The sequence below is a fragment of the Babylonia areolata genome, chromosome 21 (assembly GCF_041734735.1).
Source record: "Babylonia areolata isolate BAREFJ2019XMU chromosome 21, ASM4173473v1, whole genome shotgun sequence".
Taxonomy (NCBI): domain Eukaryota; kingdom Metazoa; phylum Mollusca; class Gastropoda; order Neogastropoda; family Buccinidae; genus Babylonia; species Babylonia areolata.
The window spans coordinates 27,040,048-27,060,826 of NC_134896.1; the positions used below are offsets into that span (position 1 = coordinate 27,040,048).

Consider the following 20,779-nt stretch of genomic DNA (forward strand, 5'->3'; position numbering starts at 1 on the left):
TCCCAAGGAAGGGAAGTGAAAGCTAACAAACAATTTGTACAATTGAGAATGCTTTATTTTATCAAAAGATCCAATTGATCCACTGTGAATATGTTTTGGTTGATGTTATATATTTGATTTACATATGGGTGTCCCTAGTATGAAGACATAGACCGTGAAATATAGCTGAAACATTGGAATCGTTTTATCAGCAATCGGTTCAGTATTCTCAATGTGCATGTGTCGATCATACTCGAAAAATGACGCCTGCTTGGTGCAAAACATAGTGTCAAGACATTAATGAAATGGTGATGCAATTTGACAAACTTTCGTAAAACCACTTGCAAGTTCTGTTGTTTCGGTAATATCTTATTTTAGTATCTTTGCTACTGTTCTGTAGATATTTAGTAACGTTCAGTGTGGAGGTGAAGTTAGGTTGTCAATGCACTCCAGGCTGTTTCTGATTATTCTTCTTGATAGACTTGAGACTTGTCTCACTCTGCGTGTCTTTTTTCTGGTAATTGTTGCGGTTGCAGTAGTAGCATTGGGAATGGTTAAAGCCTAAACGACTTACAATTCCAGTTCGTCCCATCCTAGTCTTCTCTTTATAAGTATTCTTGGAATGTCTTGGTGTGACATTGTTATTCTTCATAGTTTCAGTTTCAGTAGCTCAAGGACGCGTCACTGCGTTCGGACATATCCATATACGCTACACCACATCTGCCAAGCAGATGCCTGACCAGCAGCATAACCCAACGCGCTTAGTCAGGCCTTGAGGGAAAAAAAAGGTGAATAAATAATAGATAAGCTTACACAAATAAATAAATAAATAATAACTATAATGTTAAAAAACAAGAAAGGCAAGGCCCATACCCATACTTATTCCTCTTTCAGACCATAGGTATTGTGAAATGTCCACACAGATAGCCAATCGAATAGAAACTAAAGCATAAGTTAATCAGTCATTGTATGAATATACTTATGTTTTGAAGAACTTAAAATGTGTGTTTGGCAGGTTAACAAATGAATGATCCATGAAGAGCTTCAAGACTTTGGGATCAGTTTTGCAATGGACATTCCATAATCGGAGCTCATTAGTCTTTCATGCCCAGTTCAAAAGGTTATACACTACGTGGCAAGGTGGCAGACTCTTCACCATGAAAGTTGACACACCTGAGTTCCATCAGCTCTTCACCCCAGAGCTGAATCAGCTGAAGTCGCTGTTCGACAAGTATGGCTTCGAGTTACGCATTGCTGGTGGTGCAGTGAGAGATCTGATGATGGAGAAAGTACCCCATGATGTGGACTTTGCCACCACTGCCACCCCCACACAGATGAAGGAGATGTTTGAGAAAGAACAGATCCGTATGATCAACAACAAAGGAGAGAAACATGGAACTATAACAGCCCGCATAAATGACAAGGTATTGGTAACAGCGTAAACTAGTTATTAATGATAATATTATTGTAAAGAATGTGGAGTGTATTTGTACTGATGTTCTTTGATTCTTGGTGACTGTCAGTTGACCAAACTTTCAGCCAAACAGTTTTAGATAAAAGGAACATTTTCATAATTATAACTGGGCAGTATTGCTTATTTTGTTTACACCATTGACATTTATCAACAATATTATTGGTCAGAAAAAAATAGGATTATTTTCTTGTGTCTTTCAGACCATAGGCAACATGTTTCCTGACTGCCAAACATAAGGAAAGAATCAATCTCCTGCAGGGCCTGTTCCACTCATTCTCAACAGCTATTGATTTGATTCCAGTGTTTTCAGCCAGCTCACTTTACAAAGAGTCACAATGAAAAGTACTTGGAAAGGAAATCACTTGATCTTGTAGAAAACTTAATTTTTGTTTTATTTATTATTATATATATATATATATATATATATATTTTTTTTTTTACGACAGATGAATTTACATGTTAACACAGTACATTGGATATATAATTTGTAATGTTTAACTTCTGTTGCTGCATCAGGAGAATTTTGAAGTGACCACACTGCGCATTGACGTTAGAACTGACGGTCGTCATGCTGAAGTGGAATTCACCAAGGACTGGCAACTGGACGCCAATCGCCGAGACCTCACCATCAATGCCATGTTTTTAGGTGAGGTTGTTACAGTGATCAGAATAGGTCTGTGTCTTGAACTGCGGTGGCAAATTAGTTAGCGTCACCAACTGACGACTGGGAAGATGTGGGTTTAGACCCCACCAGAGGTGGGTTGTTGGTTTTTTTCATTCAAACTGTGGCCAGCTCCTGCCAAGAGTTGAGTGTACTGCAGGCACAATTAATGGGAAGACTGGGACCACACAGTCGAGGGTCATCCACTTCAAGGTTATGTCGTTCAGTGTGGCTCAAATTTCCTGACCAGCACTGCAGAGTCTGTATCTTATAGCCTGGTTGATGCTGGCATATTTATTAAGAGTGTACAGTCTTGTTAAGTAGTCCCAAACCAAAATGGACACAACTGATCATCATCAGAATATATAGATAGTTCCAAATTCTGGGGCACGAAGAAACAACTACCCGTCCAAAAAAAAAAACCACTCAAAAGAGAAAGGTATGTATCAAATGCTGACAAGATACTTTTATTATTATGAATGTAACAGGGTATTTTAAGACTGTTTAAACCCTTAGCCACTGACTTTTTAATAATACTGTTCAGTGCAGCACTGAGTTTATTCAAGTAGTGCTTTCAAGCTGCAGTATCTCAGTAGCAGTCATTCTACCTGCTGCATTTATTGTTTTTGCTAGCAGTGAATCACTATTTCATTAGAACAGAATGGATCACAACTGTGTAAATATTTTGATACAATGCTTTGTACATTATGAAATGAACTGCACTCTGTCACCATAGAGAAAGTATAACTGTATAGTTTGTGTTATTTTTTTGCAATGAATTGAATAGAATAAAAACAAAAAATGACTGAAATGCCAGTTGTGATTGAGGTCAACTTCAAGCTTCAAAAATATAATGCAGGGTGTATAATGTATGTTTGTTATTTTGTTCTGCAGTTCTTGCAGTCACTTCATAGGACAAATAACTTATTCTTTGCATTATGACATGAATACTTTAATAATGTGTCTCTCTTTGAATCTTTATTTTTATAAATACAGCAAGGACAGTCAATGCTTTCATCATTTTGTGCTGTCAGAAAGACATGTTCATACCATAATTAAAAAAAAAAGAAAAACAAAATGTCATTAGTTCATGTCATGCATTATGCAGAAAGTTATATCTGTGTGCAGACTTTGATGGTACATTGATTGATTATTTCAATGGCAAAGATGACCTGGATGCAAGACGTGTACGCTTTGTGGGATCAGCAGAAGAGAGAATACGTGAAGATTATCTCAGGATATTGCGGTACTTCAGGTAGGATTTTAATTTGTTTGTGTCAATCAAGTTATTGCTGAAGGAATATATGTAGAAACTATAATGGTTGGACAAAATTTTAATTTCTACTTTCAGTTGGTTGTTTTATGCTTCTATTATGCCCTCCCCTCACCCCCCACACACTACACATCCCCCCTCCACACCCAGCTCTCCTTAGAATGTAATATTTCTGACATGGTAAGGATGAGAATTTGAAAAAAGAAAAAGATTTTCACTCGTCAAGCAAAAGGAAGTGTGTGTTTTTTTTCTTTTACTTCACAGACAATTTGCAATTTTTGCTTTGTACATACAGTGTATGAAGACAGCATACCCTTATATTTGATGCAGTAATTAACAGAGAGAGATGTGATGATATCAGATTAGATCTGAAATACATATTGGAGGAGAAAGTAAAATGCATAATGATAAGATTTTTTTTTCCAATCAACTAGTTGACATGGATAAAAAAAAAAAAAGAAGAAGAAAATTACTGGTTTTGTTTTGTTGCCCCACCTTCTGTACTATGTGAGGAGAAGACATAGGAAGAATTTGATATATTTTTCCTTGATGCTATGATGGAAGATAATATTATTAGCAGTGATGGTTTGGGGATTCAGTTTGGTCTCAGTTGGTAGAGCTTTTACACTTCCTTTCATGTTGAGCCATGGGGTCAGGTAGGCTCTGTGATAGAGAGACCTGCTGCAATGTAGTGTTTGGCAATTTAAATGATTTTCAGAAAGATACATGGTCGAGTAGATGGCACCTGACTGTGTAGCGTGTCATTCACTGATTCAGTTTTGCCCATTGGAGCTGTAGGACACACAGCTTTGCATCAGAGACAAGAACTTGCACAAAGATTTTTTTGGCTATTTTAAGTGAAGTGAACCCACTCCCTTTCAACTGTTGATTCTCGACACTAACAATGGTACTACAGTGCTGATATGAACATTGTCTGTTGGCTCCCATCAGAGCTCATGCGTGCGCGCGCACGCACACACACACACACACACACTCAAACTCACATTTCTGACTTTTAATTACCTTTAACTTGTGTCCCCTTTTCTTTCTCATTCTTTCTCTCTCTGTCTCCGTCTTTCCCCTCTTTCCCTCCCCCAATCCCTCCCTCCCATAACATTTGTTTGAAAGCTGTTCCTGTTTCACTTGCAGGTTTTTTGGTCGCATTGCCAAAGACCCAGACAGCTATGAACAGGATGTTTTGGACGCCATCAGATCTAACGTAGATGGACTGGCAGGTTAGATTTCAAAGAATTGTTTGAGTTTTGTTTTCCATCAGACATGGATGTTTGCATGGAAAGTGGGCATGCCCAGTAGAAAGCAGTAGCTATGTTCACCACTGCAGTTTGCATGGAATGGATAGTCTGTGGTAGGGCTTTGGTTGATTTTGCATTCCCCCTATGATAGGAGGTATATGTCTCATTGTATGTTACCCCCTGTCAGCCCTCAGTCTTCCTAACGAAGCAGCACACACCTGTGTTTCTCTGCAGTGGAGCTCATATCAAGCACTCAGATGATTTGCCTCATGGGGATGGGTATCCAAGTATTAAAATAAGGGAAGTCATTGTTTTATTAGATAATGAGTTATAAAAAGTAACAAGTGGCTGTTGCTGTTGAAATCAGTTCTCTTTGTTGTGCCTCAGGATGGTTTATGAAGGGAACACCCATGTGATTGCGTTCAGCATCTGAAATTGATATTCATGGTTGCAGGATTGATTCATGAGAAAGACTTCTAAAAATGTAAATGCCCTTTTATAACAGAGAGAGGAAACTGATCATGTCATGACCGAGAGATGCTTCTTAGTATAAAAAAATGGGTTAATTGATAATGTGTCAGATATTGGTGCACACTCAGTGCATGCATTTACACACACACACACACACACACACACACATACACACTCACGCACGCACATCCAATCACTTGCTCACTAATGCGCTTACTTTACTCACACATTCTTTTACCCACTCTTACTCATTCAAATGCACACTACCTCACTTAACACATATACACACACAGAGGTTGAGAATCTGTGAAATATCTTGAATTACATACATGCCTGATTATTGTGTTTATAAAAAAGATTGAAATCAATAATCCTGAGTTATGTGTTTGCCAGGCCTGAACATCTTTCAAGTCACAACGACAATAGACAGAAAGCAAAGACGCTGGCATCAACAATCTAACATCACTGCAGGTGACACTGACATTAACATGTGAATATCATTGCAGGTATCGCAGGAGAGAGGCTGTGGACGGAGGTGAAGAAGATTGTGTGTGGGCGCTTCAACGGGTCCATCATGCAGACCATGCTGGCACTGGGCATCGGACCGCACATCGGTATAGTAAGGCCTGACTGCCTTCCCCACCCCCCTTTTTTTTTCTTTGGCTGATCCATCACCTGTACTCTTTCAGTAGCATAGCCCCATGGCACTCATCGTGAGTGCCTGATATGCAGCCACACCCAAGTTCTCAGTGTTAACAGTACACAGGGAACTATTGATGTTTAGTTGCCAGAAAGCCACACAGTAGAGGTTGATGATGATGATATAAATACTTGTATTGTGCCTATCCTTGGTTGGAGACCAAGCTCTAAGCACTTTACAAACACAGAGTCATTTGCACAACAGGCTGCCTACCTGGGTAGAGCTGACTGACAGCTACCATTGGGCACTCATCATTCGTTTCCTGTGTCATTGAATCAGTTTTCAGTCACGCACACATATATTCATACAGACATGTAACATTTCATGTGTTTGACCATTTTATTTACCCCACCATGTAGGCAGCCATACTCCATTTTTGTGGGGTGTGCATGCAGGGTATGTTCATGTTTCTATAACCCACTGAACGTTGACATGGATTTGGAGACCTAGCACTACTTACGAGTCACTTCAGTGGTGTTCAGCAGTGCCTGTTCTGATTAAGAATACACAGGACACAACCTACTAAGCCCCATGCTGATGACAATAGTTGCTTTGTCTTACAGCCAGACTGAGTGAGCATCCTCTTGTTCCCCATCTTTCCAATTTAGAACTTTGCAAAAAGGGTCTGCCCCCGCCTTCCTCCCCCCAACTTTTTTTTTTTCGAAGGAAGTTGTCATTTTCAGTTGGTTTTGTTTTGCTTTTTTGTTTTATCTTTTTTGTTTTTTGTTTTTGAGGGATGGAGGGGGAGAGAGAGGGGCTACCTTTCCTAGAGTAAGTTGTGTACATGCTAAGTGCTGTGGATTATATACATGCATGCACCCACTTTTGCACTTCTTTCAAAACCTCTTTGAAAACTCATTTATTTCAAGCCATTCAGTAAATATTTCTAGTCTTCACTTTTGTTTTATTTTGATTTTTACTTCTATTATTATTACTTTTTCTTTTTAAACATGCACATGTTCATACATCTTGAGTGGCCAAGGTGTGCTTACGTGCATGCTTGTGTGTGTGTGTGTGTGTGTGTGTGTGTGTGTGTGTACATCTTGTGTGGAGTGGATGTGGGTTTGTGGGTTGGATTCAGAGCGGGAGGATTTGTGGATGCAGATGTATTGCATGTGTTTTTAGTATGCATACATCATTGTGCTTTTTATTGATAGGCCCAGTGCTTTTGTATAATTAGATTGGGTGTACGAAATGTTCTTTTATTATTACTATAATCATTATTATGACTGTGTGTTCATGTCACACTTTAGAAAGTTGTAATGATAGTGATGAAAAATAAGGATAAAACTGTTTTGAAATACTCAGTGGTTGTATATTTTAGTATCATTTGTTTGTAATAAAATGTTACCCATTTTAAAAGAAATAACAAAAGCAGGCGTACCTTCTAGTCATAGTCAGGGTTTCTGGCCCAAGCAGTGGTGAAGGGAAAGAACTCTTCTTGGTAGCAGACGATCCTTGCTTCAGACTGTCGGAATCTGCCAAACTCTTTTTATGTGTTCATAATATTAGAAATTATTAGAACATCCCAGGAACCTGCTTAGTGAACATGCTGTGCCTCCTTTCTATTTTCAGTGTCAGGGAGACATGTTTATGTGTGATCAGAAGCCATGCTATCCCCCTGCAGGTCTGACAGGTCAGGTGAACAAGGAGGAGTACCTGCGTGTGTGTGAGGCCAGCACCAAACTGAACCCTCTGCCCATCACCTTCATGACCGCTCTGCTATGCTCAGAGGATGAGGTAAAGATATACATATACATATATATATATATATATATATATATATATATATATATATATATATATATATATATATATATATGAATGAATGATAATGTACATTTATATAGTGCCCTTTCTCTATAAGAACTCAGGGCGCTGAGAGTGCTTATAGATAGGTTTTTAAAAGATGAAGTTTTAGTGAAGAGTGAAAGGCAGAGATAGAATCAGATGCACGGATATGATGAGGAAGGTTGTTCCAGATAATAGGAGCAGCAAAGAGGAAAGAATGTTCACCATAAGTTCTTGTATTGACAAGAGAAAGTTTCAGAAGCTAACAGTCAGAGATTGAGCGGAGAGTTCTTGAGGGGGTGTAAGCACTGATAAGGTCAGAAAGATCGGTAGGTCCTGTTTTTTGCTTTTCTTGTACCAGAAGTTTATGTTCATGCACTTATTATAGCAATCACAAGCTATCAACTGAAATCAGATGATATGATGATTATAACCTGTGGTGAAAGATCATGCCCTTAAATGTAAGTTGTTAGTGATTACAGGATGAATTTCATATCATTATTGAATGTCATCACTATAGTACCCAGGTAAATTACGACAAGAATGGATTTCCCAACGCTTTCTTTATCCCCTGGTCATGTTACAATTTTAGTAGCCTGTCTTATACAGACTGAAGTACAGCTTCATAATTCTACATTTTAATGGTTTCATTTGTAAGAGATGGTTTCATTGTTACTCTTTTCATAGTATTCTGAGACAATTTTATAGATTATTTTGATATGTTTTGAACATGTGAATGCATTTTGAGAATGAGTGGGGTAATTGGGTCATATTATTTATACACTGTATTTAACACATAATTGTTGTTGACACTGTTCATATATTGTTTGTTGTCATGTGTTCTTTTGTTTGCCCGTTTGTAATGCTTCATACCCCATAAGGCTTGAAAGGAGATTAAATTTTGAATCTTAAAAATGCTTTGAAACTAGTGTGCATAGGTACTAAACGGTGTTCGACACACAAAGGCACCTTGCAGACCAGAAATCATGATTTGTGCATCAGATGTTGTCAGATCAAACATATGTTGCTTGGAAACACTGCTTTTGGATATATTGTTTGGTGGTACAAGTTCTCTTGTTGGCCATTTTTATTTGTGTGTGTGTGTGTGTGTTTTAACATTGGTATCAGTTGCTTTTTTGAATGGCACTAAAACATACCACATTTTGTATTTGTGTGATTTGCTGGAGATTTATATTTGGGGCAGCAAAATGTGAGCAAAAATATTCCCTCAGGGAAAACTGACTGATGCTCATTTCTATTTTTTTACATTCATTATGAACAAAAATACATTGAAGACTGATGTGCATGTTTGGTAACAAGTATGGTGAATGAAAATGATGATAATAATAATGAAACATTTGTTTTGTGCCCTCCTGCAGTAGAGCTTTAGAGTTGTGTGTGTTTCAGTAACCGGTGTGTTGACTGCTTTACAGGTGTACACGTTGAACAAGCGGCTGAAGATGTCTAATGAGGAGGTGAAAACCGCCCTCTTTATCCTCCAACACCGAAATGACCCCAGACCCTCTCCCCCTCTCCGCTACTGCATGGACCTCCACAACGACACGGTCGCCAAGGAGAAGAAGATCAAAGACAGGATCATGGAGCTGTTGCGGTACCAAGGGGAGAGCAGCCTGCTGGAGGAGTTCCAGGCATGGACACCGCCTCGTTTCCCCATCACAGGATATGACCTGTTCGCCCACAAGGTACCCAAGGGACCCGTGTTCGCCAAGACGCTGAACGACCTGCGACAGCTGTGGAAGGAGAGCAGCTACCAGATGAGCAAGGAGGAGCTGGTGGACTGTATTGAGGAGGTGGTCAAGAGGCACACCTGATTGGGGGTTGGTGTTGGGGACTGGGGGATGGGAGGGTGGCTGCTGGGGGTGAGGGGATGTGGTAGATGAGTGGGTGTGGGGGGGGAGGTAAGGGAGGAGAGGGGATTGGGAACATAGTGGAAACTAATGGGGAGGTGTGGTGGGGTGGGGGGAGGGTGGTGTAATGTGAAGAATTTGTGTGTGAGTGGAGCGTAGTGTGGGAGATTTTGTGTATACTGACAATAATTCATGAAAATGTCTGTGTCTGTGTGAAAGTTTGTGTTTACATGTGTAATGGGAAGACTGAACTGTATGAAATAAAAATTAATAAATTTGTAGGTTAAGTTTGCTCTGATGGTACTCTTGGATACAACTTTATCAACTCCCAGTTTATAGAAGAATCATTGATTTCTTATCATACAGACCACAAACCATCTGTTCTTTTCTTTTCTTTCATGCCACACTTCTGCAAGGTGTGCAGCATTAGTCCTGATCTCCATCATATTAACAACATGCCAAACTATTCTGATGGCGAGTGTTGCCCATCAGCCCTGAAGTAGCCAGGCCCAAAAAGACAAAGGCTTTTATGTTTGGAGCTAAAATTTGACTTGACAAACCTCTTAGTAGTGAGTACTAATGCATATGCAGGTAGACGAGTCTGGATAATACAATATGCTGACATACCCCCTTCAATCTCCCTCTTGGTTGGAGGCATGTGACGTTGCTTATTGTTCAGCTGACTGCACAGGGCCTCTTGGTGGGAACATTTATTTCCATCCTACATCTGAGCAGCACTTTTATGTCAGTGTGCATGTTTTTGTGCCTATTCCTGAGTACTTTAGGCCAACATCTATAGCTGAACTTGAATGATAAAAACTGTATAGGACATTGTTCATGTACCCAGAACTGAGCACCACAAGGAAAATGGGTTGTCACATTTCACACACATAACAGCCAGCCATTGAGTCTCAGTTGTCACTTTATTGTACAAAATGAGTTTAAAAAACCATATGAAATGCTTGTACACATTCTCATCATTCAGAATAAATGCTGATGCACTGGTCTGTATTTTGAGCGTGTAAGCCTGTATGTGAGAACAAGGTGTGCCAGTACACACATGCACATGACTATGTGTGTGTGTGTGTGTGTTAGAATAAGAAAAATGGATACAAGTAGGAGTAAAAATCTACCAACAGAGATATTTGAAGCTTTTGACCACAACCATTTCATCTGTATCACAATAAAAAGATCATGCAGAATTAAAATATTTGTTCTTCATCACCCTACACCTCTGCATCAGACATCCACTCTCACACTCCACAGCAAGTCACACACACACTTCACCCTGCACATTAAGGTGAACTCACCTATGACAACACACACTCACAAATGACAACACAAACACTCCATCACACATACACAAGCTCCATCAAGCAAGAGCAAAAAAAAAAAAGCTTTTTTTATATAACAGAAATAACTTTTAAGAAAAAAATGAAGTGGGTTTAAAAATATATGTTTTATGCCCAACAAACTATTCACAACAGAACACCCTTCAAACATCACCTTGCGCAGAGCTGAAAAGTGAACATCTTTCAGAGATCCACACCATGAAGGTACAGTGCTGTCCAACATTCCTTTACTCCGCAAGTCACACCACTGTCCTCACTCCTGCTGCCATTCATTTGATTGGAGAAAAACTGGTTCTTTGATGTCATGGGTAGAAGTAGATGGGCATGGGGAGGAAGAGACTCGGAGATGGAAGCCATTCGCAACAAAAGGCCACACAACTTCTTGAAGGCCTACAGTATGTGACAAAGACTCACAGCTGACCAAGCACTTTAGTGACAGCTCCAGAACCTTGCCAAACAGTGTTTCTGTATATGGACAGTTAAAAAATAAATACATGAATAGAACATTTTTTTTCAAAGAAAAAAAAAAGGGGATAATTTGACCAGCACAGTTGAGACTGTTGCTCTTGGTTAAAAAGCGATTAAAAAGTGAGACACAATGACGATGACTTGAAGAAAGCATAACACCTTGCACTTTATCAGCATGACAGGTGGAAATGGAAGGCATGAGGTGCATAATTTTATGAAGGCGTTAAGAGCAAAATATAAAAAAATCCATCATAAACATTGGTCAGCATTGCTACTGTATGCCATTTACTTCCAGGCAAAAACATCTCCCACCTCCCTCCACCGCTCAGTCTTCAGTCTGTCCATGTGTCAGCCAGGGCAAAGGGAGGACCACAGCAGACAGTGCAGAAACACCTGCTGGGCATGAACACGACACTCCATGTTGCATGACCACCCTTTGGTAATTATTTGAACAATTCAAAGAGGACAAAATCTGCCACCACCAGATCACAATCAGTGAACAGCATCTCCGTCTTGCTCCCTTGGCTGGCAGTACAAACATCAAATACATGTATGCACATGCAGGTCTGCTCACTTATATGTGCACAAGCAAGCAAAAAACCAGGTTCTGCATTTTCAAAGTATACCAAGATAACAGTCTGACGAATGATTTTCAACAGTGTCAATAATACACAGAAACAACAAGTTTGGGAATAAGTTATATCAACAGAGTTAATGCCCTTTTCTGCACTATATTTACTCTTTTCCATTTATTAAATAATTTGTAACATCACCCGTCCTCATAATCATCTTTGTCCAGAACTAAAACAGCTTACCGGGTATCTTTCTTTAATTTTTTATACACCTTAATTATAAATCCAGACAGAAAGGCACACATGCACACCTCGGTCAAACACCTACATGCCACATACATGCACACTGTTTATCAGCAGTGTGACGTGAAATTACCTTGTCCTTATAAAAAAAACCACCAAAAAACACAATATAAAACAAACAAAACCAAAAAAAACAACAACTGAACAACAAAAAATCTTAAGTATCATGCTTGCTGCCCAAGTGTTTGCCATTTCACCAATATGTGACGGTGTCATGTGAACGTCAATCTGTCACAAAATGTGACCTTGCAAAACACCATGTTAGTCATTCTGTGCATCAAACACAACAATGTCAAACATGTAGGCTGCTTACACAATCTTAAAAAAAAAAGAAAAGAAAAAGGTTACTACAGGTTCCCATCCAAAAACCATGCACAGATTAAAATCTCTCTCTGCCCTGCCCTGTTACTTACCTCTGGAGAATGGGGTATCTTACAAATGTAATTATAGCTTTAAAAAGGAAAAGAAAAAGCAGCAACAAGATGACATATATATTCAAACTTCTTTGTGACCAACAAGCTTTGGCACCAAATATTTCAAGAACAAACAATAACAAGTACTGTACAAAAATGTTCAAATGTAGCATGTTAGAGGCTTAAAGAGGTACTATACCACAGATCATTGCGATACTTTGATGTTGTGTGTAAAAAACATGACCTGTACACACATAATACACAGTGTGTTATGTGTAGGAGTGTGAACACATTATTTTGCGTGCACATGCCCACATAACCCCATGGCATGAATGATGGTTTTGCTGCAGTACCCATGATAACTGAAAGATTTTCAGAAATCATGACAGTAAAAAAAACTTCTCCAACCATTTTCACTGTTGGAAGGCTCAGGCATACCTGTTTATATAAAAACCCCTCCCCTCCCACCCCCCCCATCTTTCCTCAAAGACCCAAACAAACATGGTTTTGATTTCAGCTTTCAAAGGGCTGTGGCAATCGGAGTACATGGTATGGTATTCCATACTCACCCTGAACATGATAAAGAGAATAAATATCACTGTACAACCAAACCTGCTGTCTCTGAAGATTGCATTTGCTGTTCAGCATGCACAAGTCATGGTTAGTTTACTGAAAGCTGACGTGACGTTGGCTTGAGTTGCTACGCCCAATTTTCCTTACACCACTACTTTCATCTTCCCTCTTTGGCCCTTGTTACTCTCAACACGACCACATTTGGTGTGAGTACAAGCCATGCAGGCTTTCGGTATACATGAGTTGTGTTTAAGTACACCAAATTAAGGATGTTTATTAAACTGAATGCTGCCACTTTGCCGAAATTGAAAGGTTTTATCACCCATTTGTACATTCAAAAAACATACATAAAACAGATTTTTGTTCACAGCCAGTCTTAAAAAACTCCATTCTTTTTTTTTCTTCTTTGACAGTAATATCATATCTCACCAAACTATATCACAACTTTTCACCTTTTGATAAAAAAATGATATGCAAGAATAAAAGACAAAACCAAAAAAAATCAGCAAGTGTAAAGTTGTTCATATGTTAAAAGATTTCACACAAGTCAACAGTTTATAACGAGTCCTCCTTCTTCTGTGTTCGTGAGCCGCAACTCCCACGTTCACCTGTATGTACACGAGTGGGGGCTTTTACGTATATGACTGTTTTACCCCAACATGTAGGCAGCCATACTCTGTTTTGGGGGTTATGAAGAGTCCAAAATATAGTGTGCATATGTGTGTTCGCACGTGTGTGGATGCATGTATGCGTGTGTGTTCTAAACTATGTACAATAATAATTTGAACAGATATTTGCATATTCACACAAAAGCATGTATACACAATGTATACAAACACACAGGGGCATATGCACATGCATGTTCACACTTGAATATGCATTACTTTAACCAGGCATAAGATCCTTACTGAGTAGCATCTCTTTTTCAGACAATGAGAATAAAATTGTTATATATTATTATCTTTATTGTCATCACTATTAAGATCAATTTTGAATCAGATTACATGGCACTGAGATTACATACGATTCTGTTGCTGAAGAACATTGATCATCAATAAAAATTGACCAAATGGTTCTGTGAACAAAGCTTTTCATTTACATTCCAGTTCTTCAACTACAGCTGATTATGCAATTTAAAAAGCCTGTTTATCCTATCTTCTTTTTTTCTAACGAATGTAAAGGAGATGAAGACTGTCAAAATGACACCCAGAAACATAACACCACCTCACAACAATATCTGCATTCCCCATTTTGCATTTTTCTTGTTTCATACATTTCCTTTCTTTTCCCAGACTTTTTAGGTGGTATTTAAAGTTAACTCACTACTTTTTTTAAAACTAAAATCACATGGGGTAAACCTCATTGACAAAATTAACAACATGGGCAACTGTAGTTCTGCAATAAAAATAAGAAAGAAAAATAAACCCAAACTAATACTCCAACTGGAAACGTTTACATTTCATTCTTGCCAGATCACAATATATAGGACACTGATCCCACTTTCCCATACTCTAAAAATACTGCATATCTACTCCTATTTTCATGGTGTGTGTGTGTGTGTATTTTTGTGGACACTTAGAAGAACTTCACTGACAGTGAAATGTGTGACATTCTGTCAGAGTGAAGTGAACAGTGTCCACATCATTCAGGGGTGCACAAGATGAGACAGCGTCAATGACAAGTGGGTGAATATGGATCTGTGACAGTTCACAAATTTAATTGTTGTTTTTTGGTAATATGGCATCAAGCTACATAGTCATGGCAGATTTAGCCAATACTGACAGCAAAACACAGGATTTTTATAATTAAAAAAAAAGCAGAAATGCACATGTGACTGTAAGCATACTCACTTATTTGTTTAATGATGTCTGATATCAATAAAAAAAAATCTTAACTATTCTTATTCCTTCTGTTCAGATGGCTTTCATTTACAATATTGCAAGTAATTACTTTATTCATGTGAATAAATTATCAGCACAAGTATAATACTTTATTCATGTACATGTAATTTATCAGCACAATTATCATTCAGCTCATAATATTATAATGTAAATCCTAAGAATAATATTGCAAGACTATTATAGGTACATGCATGTTACTAGAAATGTTAAAATTAATGATGAGTTGCCCACTCTCCATTCAAATTTATAACTGTTAAAAGGGCATAAAATACAGCCTCATAAAATGGAATTCAAACGAAGGCCTTGTTATATTATAAACCATCTCCAAACAATACAATCCATATATAATTAAAATAAGCATGTCTAAAAATAAGCAGTAAATTACCTTTTAATCCTTGAATAATGCTGATCCCTAAATTGTACTTTTAACACAAAGAATTACAACAATAACAACAAAATGGCGCCAGGAACATTGTATAAGGACATCATCATGCGAGGACAAAAGCCAGTGATAAGTTGCAGTTGTTTCCCTTTCGGCCAACCTGCTCCTTCTGCTCAGTGAATGTTTTCAACCACACAATCAAAGAAACTTCACACAACGAATCAAAATGAAACCAAAGCAATGGTTTCAACTAAACAACAACAAGTGAACAGGATGCAAACATTACACAAAAAGTAACAAAGCTTTTAAATGAGACCAATAGGTGGGATTACGCTGATGAGAAAAAGTGAACTTCGGAATTAAACTGAGAGTTTCTCCTGGCCATGGATTCTTTGGCTTGAACTTTGTGCAAGCTGCATACAGAATCTTGGGAAACCCAACCAACCCATTAGTAAAGTCATGTGGAGGGAAGGAGAACAATCCATGCTAAAATCAGTAGTCAAACTTCAGACCTCTTGCTTCCAAGATGTCAGACAAGCAGTTGTAACAAATGATTAAAAAAAAATTAAAAAAAATGCAGCAGTTCAGTTTGTTGGATAAGTGCAGCTTTCAGTCTCAGATGTATTTCTATTCACAAAAATCTGAAAGTGCTGTCTGCTATTTTGAAAGTATTGCTGAATATGTTGCATTACTAAATAGAATCATTTCAGCAAAAAGTCCTTGCTTAAGAAAATTGCCATCCTCCATTCTCTGAATTCAATCCCAATCCAAAAATGGCTCAGAGATCCTTTAAACTTTCCTGACTTGCTGTCAGACCACATACATGCCACAATAATGGTATGAATTGTTCTTTAACACGAACAGAAGAGACACTTTTGCTGATAAAATATGTGCACCACAAACACGCACACACACAATTACTTAAACATCCTCATTTCAATCTGATTAAAAAACAAGCAAGTCTTGTTTCCTTACGATTAGATAAAAGCTCTCAATATAAAAGGAAAATTCTATAACAAAGTGAGTATCTCAATCAGGGGAGATCTATAAAATAAAATAAAAATTAAAAAAACCGAAAGAAAATCAGAACAATAAAACTTATACTCAAGAACAAAAAATTCACTTCAACAGTTAAAAAAAATATTTGTTAAAAATGTTCCGGAGGAGACCCTGCTATTTTTCATTGAGGAAAGAACAGTGTTTTGTAGCTGTAGCAAAGGTATAAAAAATATAACACAGTTTCTCTTTCACATTTGATTCTGTCTGCTCATTGCAGGGCCCAAACACAAGCCACTCTGAAGATCACCACCAACAACAAATACCCGCGTAGGACAAGTGCTCCAACTTTTCACTGGGCACAGAACAAACCATCCACCAAAAGTAACACATCTAAATCTTTTTTGTTTCCCTCCAGAATATATCAGCATGCACTTTTCATGTACATCTCACAGGTGTTACAAACTATTACATACTTTTTATATATAAAAAAAACCAACAACCTGGGAAGATGTGGATTCCATGGAGATGCACAAGAAAAGTCCCCTTGAGACAAACATAGCTCAGAGAAGGTAGCACCTGTTCCCACCAACCCTTGCCCACGGAGCTTTGCTGTGCTCTGATGCTTGGGTATTATCAAGCTGAAAACTACATTTCATATACTCTCCCTTCACCCACACCTTATTTTTGGCAGTAGATGATGCACATCACTCTATGACAGTTTCTCATACTGTCAGATCTCTTCTCAATCAAGGCTCAAACAGCATTTTTCAAAACAAAAACAAAAAAGAAAAAAAAGTCCATTCTTTTCTCCAGTATTTCTTGCTGTGAAATAAGCACATTCATCACAGAGACAAGACACTCCTCTTGGCGCATCCTGCTATTCATCATCCCCACTTGATGCAGAGCCATGTTCCTGGACTGTGGTGTTCCCTCCCCTGTCTCCATCCCCTCACGTGTAGCTGTTCATCCAGGCGACAGGCACCCACTGGGGCTCCGTCTCGATGCGGTTGATCTCCTGCAGCAGTTCGTGGTAGGAGCGGTCCAGGTCCATGTTCACCAGCACATAGTCGAAGAAATGTCCGTACGCCTCCTCCATCTCCCGCCCCTTGTCCATCACCCCCTTCAGCTGCTCATCCTGTCAAGACAGGGTCACAGTGTGCATGTCAGTTGCCCGCAGGGGACTACCACATTTGTTAAGAATCAAGGAGCACTTCTGACTGTGTTCAACTGCACGGTCCATTTTGTTTGAGTGTAACATGATCTTATCTAGTAACATGCAAATATGCCAAGGTGTTTACAAATTGATTTACTTTTAAGTAATGGAACCAATAAAAAGAGATCCTTTTTTAAAAACAATGAACAAGAACAAAACAAACATTCAAAAAACATATATGTCAACACAAAAAGAAAGCATTTGGTATGTTGATTTTAAATAATGAAGAAACACACACACACATATATGCACCTAAAACCAAAAACAATAACAAGACAGACAACTCACTGTAGGTCTGAGTTTGCCCAGAGTTATCTGCAGCTGTCTCAACTTCTCCATGTTGGGGGGACTGACAAATATGGTGTAGGGCTTCAGGTCTGTGTCACGCAGAATCTTCAATGACTAGAGAGAGAGAGAAAAAAAAATTACACAAATGGAAAAACAACATGCACAGACATGAACACAAAGAAGACCAAAAAGTCATTGTATTGTACTGTATTGTATTGTACTGTATCGTATAGTATTGTATTGTATCATATTGTATTGTATTGTAATGTATTGTATTGTAATTCTATTTTTGCCACACCATATTTCCCTGTGTGAAATTCGGGCTGCTCTACCCATGGAGAGCATGTAGCAAAAGTGCAGCACCATCCTCCTTTTTTTCCTGCCTTCCAGAGTACTTGTTTTCCTATCAAAGTGGATTTTTCTTCAAGAATTTTGCCAGGAACATTCCTTTAGTCATATGAACATCTTTCAAATTAAACAAACCTGAAACAATAATCTGTACTGCAAATGCAAGTAAAACTAATCCAGGAGCAGTACAGAATGTAGTAGATTTGTAACACAGTCAGATGGGCGCAATAGCCGAGTGGTTAAAGCGTTGGACTGTCAATCTGAGGGTCCCGGGTTCGAATCATGGTGACGGCGCCTGGTGGGTAAAGGGTGGAGATTTTTACGATCTCCCAGGTCAACATAAGTGCAGACCTGCTAGTGCCTGAACCTCCTCCGTGTGTATATGCAAGCAAAAGATCAAATACGCACATTAAAGATCCTGTAATCCATGTCAGCGTTCGGTGGGTTATGGAAACAAGAACATACCCAGCATGCACACCCCCGAAAACAGAGTATGGCTGCCTACATGGCGGGGTAAAAACGGTCATACACGTAAAAGCCCACTCGTGTGCATACGAGTGAACGCAGAAGAAGAAGAAGAAGTAACACAGTCAGAACAGTGATCCTGGATGTCTGGGTAAAAACAATGCTGGAGTTCTCTGTCATAGGTTCTTTTCTCCACTGCACCCCAACTCTGAAAGACAGCAGTCAACTGCTACACCTGACATGTTTTCAGTTTCAGTTTCTCATGGAGGTGTCACCGCGTTCGGACAAATCCATATTCGCTACTCCACATCTGCCTGACCAGCAGCACAACCCAACATGCTGAGCTAGGCCTTGAGTATGCGCATGAATATTTGTGTACCTATCAAAGTGGATTTTTTCCACAGAACTTTCAAGAGAGGGCAACATTTATGTTGCCATGGGTTCTTTTTCAGTGTGCTAAGTGTGTGCTGCACACAAGTCCTTGGTTTATCATCTCATCCGAATGACTAGATACTCAGTTTGATCTTCCATTCAAACTTGGGAGAAAGGGTGAGACAGGGATTCAAACCCATACCCTCTCGGACTATCAATTTGCAGATAAGTGTCTGTACAACTCTGCCACCTTGCTAGGTCAGACATGGACACATGAAAACAAAGAAGAGGAGAGGAAACGTGTGTCTGTGTTTCTGTGTGCTGCCGACATAATGCTGTCCTCAAAACCCGCAAAAACACTGATCAAACAGAAAAGAAGGGGCAGTTTCCACAGTTTTCTGCTCTGGTAGAACTCTTTCTGCAGAAAATGAATTGATAACTAACAGTTTCATCCAAAAGTGTGTCACCAAAAATATTAACTGGACAAGTGATCTGATGGAACCCACATCCAAGCGTACAGCCCTTTGCTTTTTAACATCAAATGCACAGTTACCAAACATCATTTTTCAAAATCTGTTATATCAATTCCTTGCTGGTGAAATCTTGTGACAAATAAAGAAATATAATACAATGCATACACTGCAAAAAAGACATACAAACACACACACACACACACACATACACACACAGAGTGACTGCCTCTAAACAGCCCATACAACAACCCCCATGAAATACAATACAATAGAATACAATACAATATAATGCACACACTACAAAACACACACACACACATAGTCACAGCCTCTAAACAGCCCACACAACAACCCCCAAGAAATACAACAGAATACAATGCACACGCTACAACCCCCCCTCCCCCCCCCCCCCACACACACACAGTCACTGCCTCTAAACAGCCCACACAACAACCCCCCAGACCTCTGGCTCCAGGTTGAGGACGCAGACCCTGCCCTGCAGGATGACCTGCCTCACGGCCTCGATGCTGGTGCCATACAGGTTGTTCTGGAACTCTCCGTACTCCAGGAACTTGCCGCTCAACATGTCTGCCTCAAACATGGAGCGTGACGTGAAGTGGTAGTCCCGGCCATTCTGCTCTTCGGGCTGCTGGGCACGGCTGGTGTCTGAAAATATCGGCATAAAAAAAAAAATGGTTGTAGTCTCTCTTTGGCACTACATGTTGTGCGTCAGTGTCAGTGAAATGTTTCTGGTGCTGTAGTTCTTTTCAGCACACCATTTAACATTGGAGTGATTGTTGATTCAGTGTCAGATCATTGCATGGCTGCTAAACGAGCAACTGTCATAAAATGCATGTATTGACCCATCAGTGTCTTGTAATACTTAGTGCAGCTGAGCCACCAAAGTCTCCTTCACTGAAAAAGCTGCATGGCCTCTTCCAGCTTTCTTCTGTCTTGCTGATAACTTTTCAAATTTAGGTGTTAAAGTGCAACATTTTTTCCTGTTGTGACTGAATAAAAAAAAAAAAAAAAATGGATATCCACGGAGGCATGGAATGAGTTACAGTCTGTCAGCCGATCTAATCCAACACAGAGAGAGACAGGGGGAGGGGAGGGGGAGAGAAAGAGATAGGGGGGAAGAGAGAATGAGAAACAGAGTGCAGTGCATGCATATGTGTATGTGTGTG

At 39.2% G+C, this 20,779-nt stretch overlaps 2 protein-coding genes across 5 annotated transcripts in view; one reads left to right on the plus strand and one right to left on the minus strand.

Moving 5' to 3' along the window:
- Window positions 1-53: 53 nt before the first annotated feature.
- On the plus strand, window positions 54-9,454 carry LOC143295994 (CCA tRNA nucleotidyltransferase 1, mitochondrial-like). Of its 2 annotated transcripts, none has more exons than XM_076607728.1 (8): window positions 54-287; window positions 995-1,403; window positions 1,970-2,099; window positions 3,243-3,369; window positions 4,537-4,622; window positions 5,618-5,725; window positions 7,439-7,551; window positions 9,036-9,454. In XM_076607728.1, exons 2-8 carry the CDS (start codon window positions 1,014-1,016, stop codon window positions 9,432-9,434), a joined length of 1,353 nt encoding a protein of 450 aa, XP_076463843.1. In that variant the 5' UTR covers window positions 54-287; window positions 995-1,013; the 3' UTR covers window positions 9,435-9,454. The 2 variants fall into 2 exon arrangements, with proteins under 2 accessions (XP_076463843.1, XP_076463841.1); XM_076607726.1 differs by having other exon boundaries at window positions 55-340.
- Window positions 9,455-9,561: 107 nt separating this feature from the next.
- The window catches only part of LOC143295678 (protein PALS1-like), a 32,510-nt gene continuing 21,292 nt past the window's right edge, over window positions 9,562-20,779 (minus strand). For all 3 annotated transcript variants that reach the window (XM_076607295.1, XM_076607296.1, XM_076607297.1), the window contains exons 11-13: window positions 20,056-20,258; window positions 17,935-18,048; window positions 9,562-17,568 (exon numbers count right to left, since the gene is read on the minus strand). In XM_076607295.1, coding sequence (XP_076463410.1) covers window positions 17,383-17,568; window positions 17,935-18,048; window positions 20,056-20,258 — 503 coding nt within the window. In that variant the 3' untranslated portion in view covers window positions 9,562-17,382. The remainder of the gene's footprint in view (window positions 17,569-17,934; window positions 18,049-20,055; window positions 20,259-20,779) is intronic.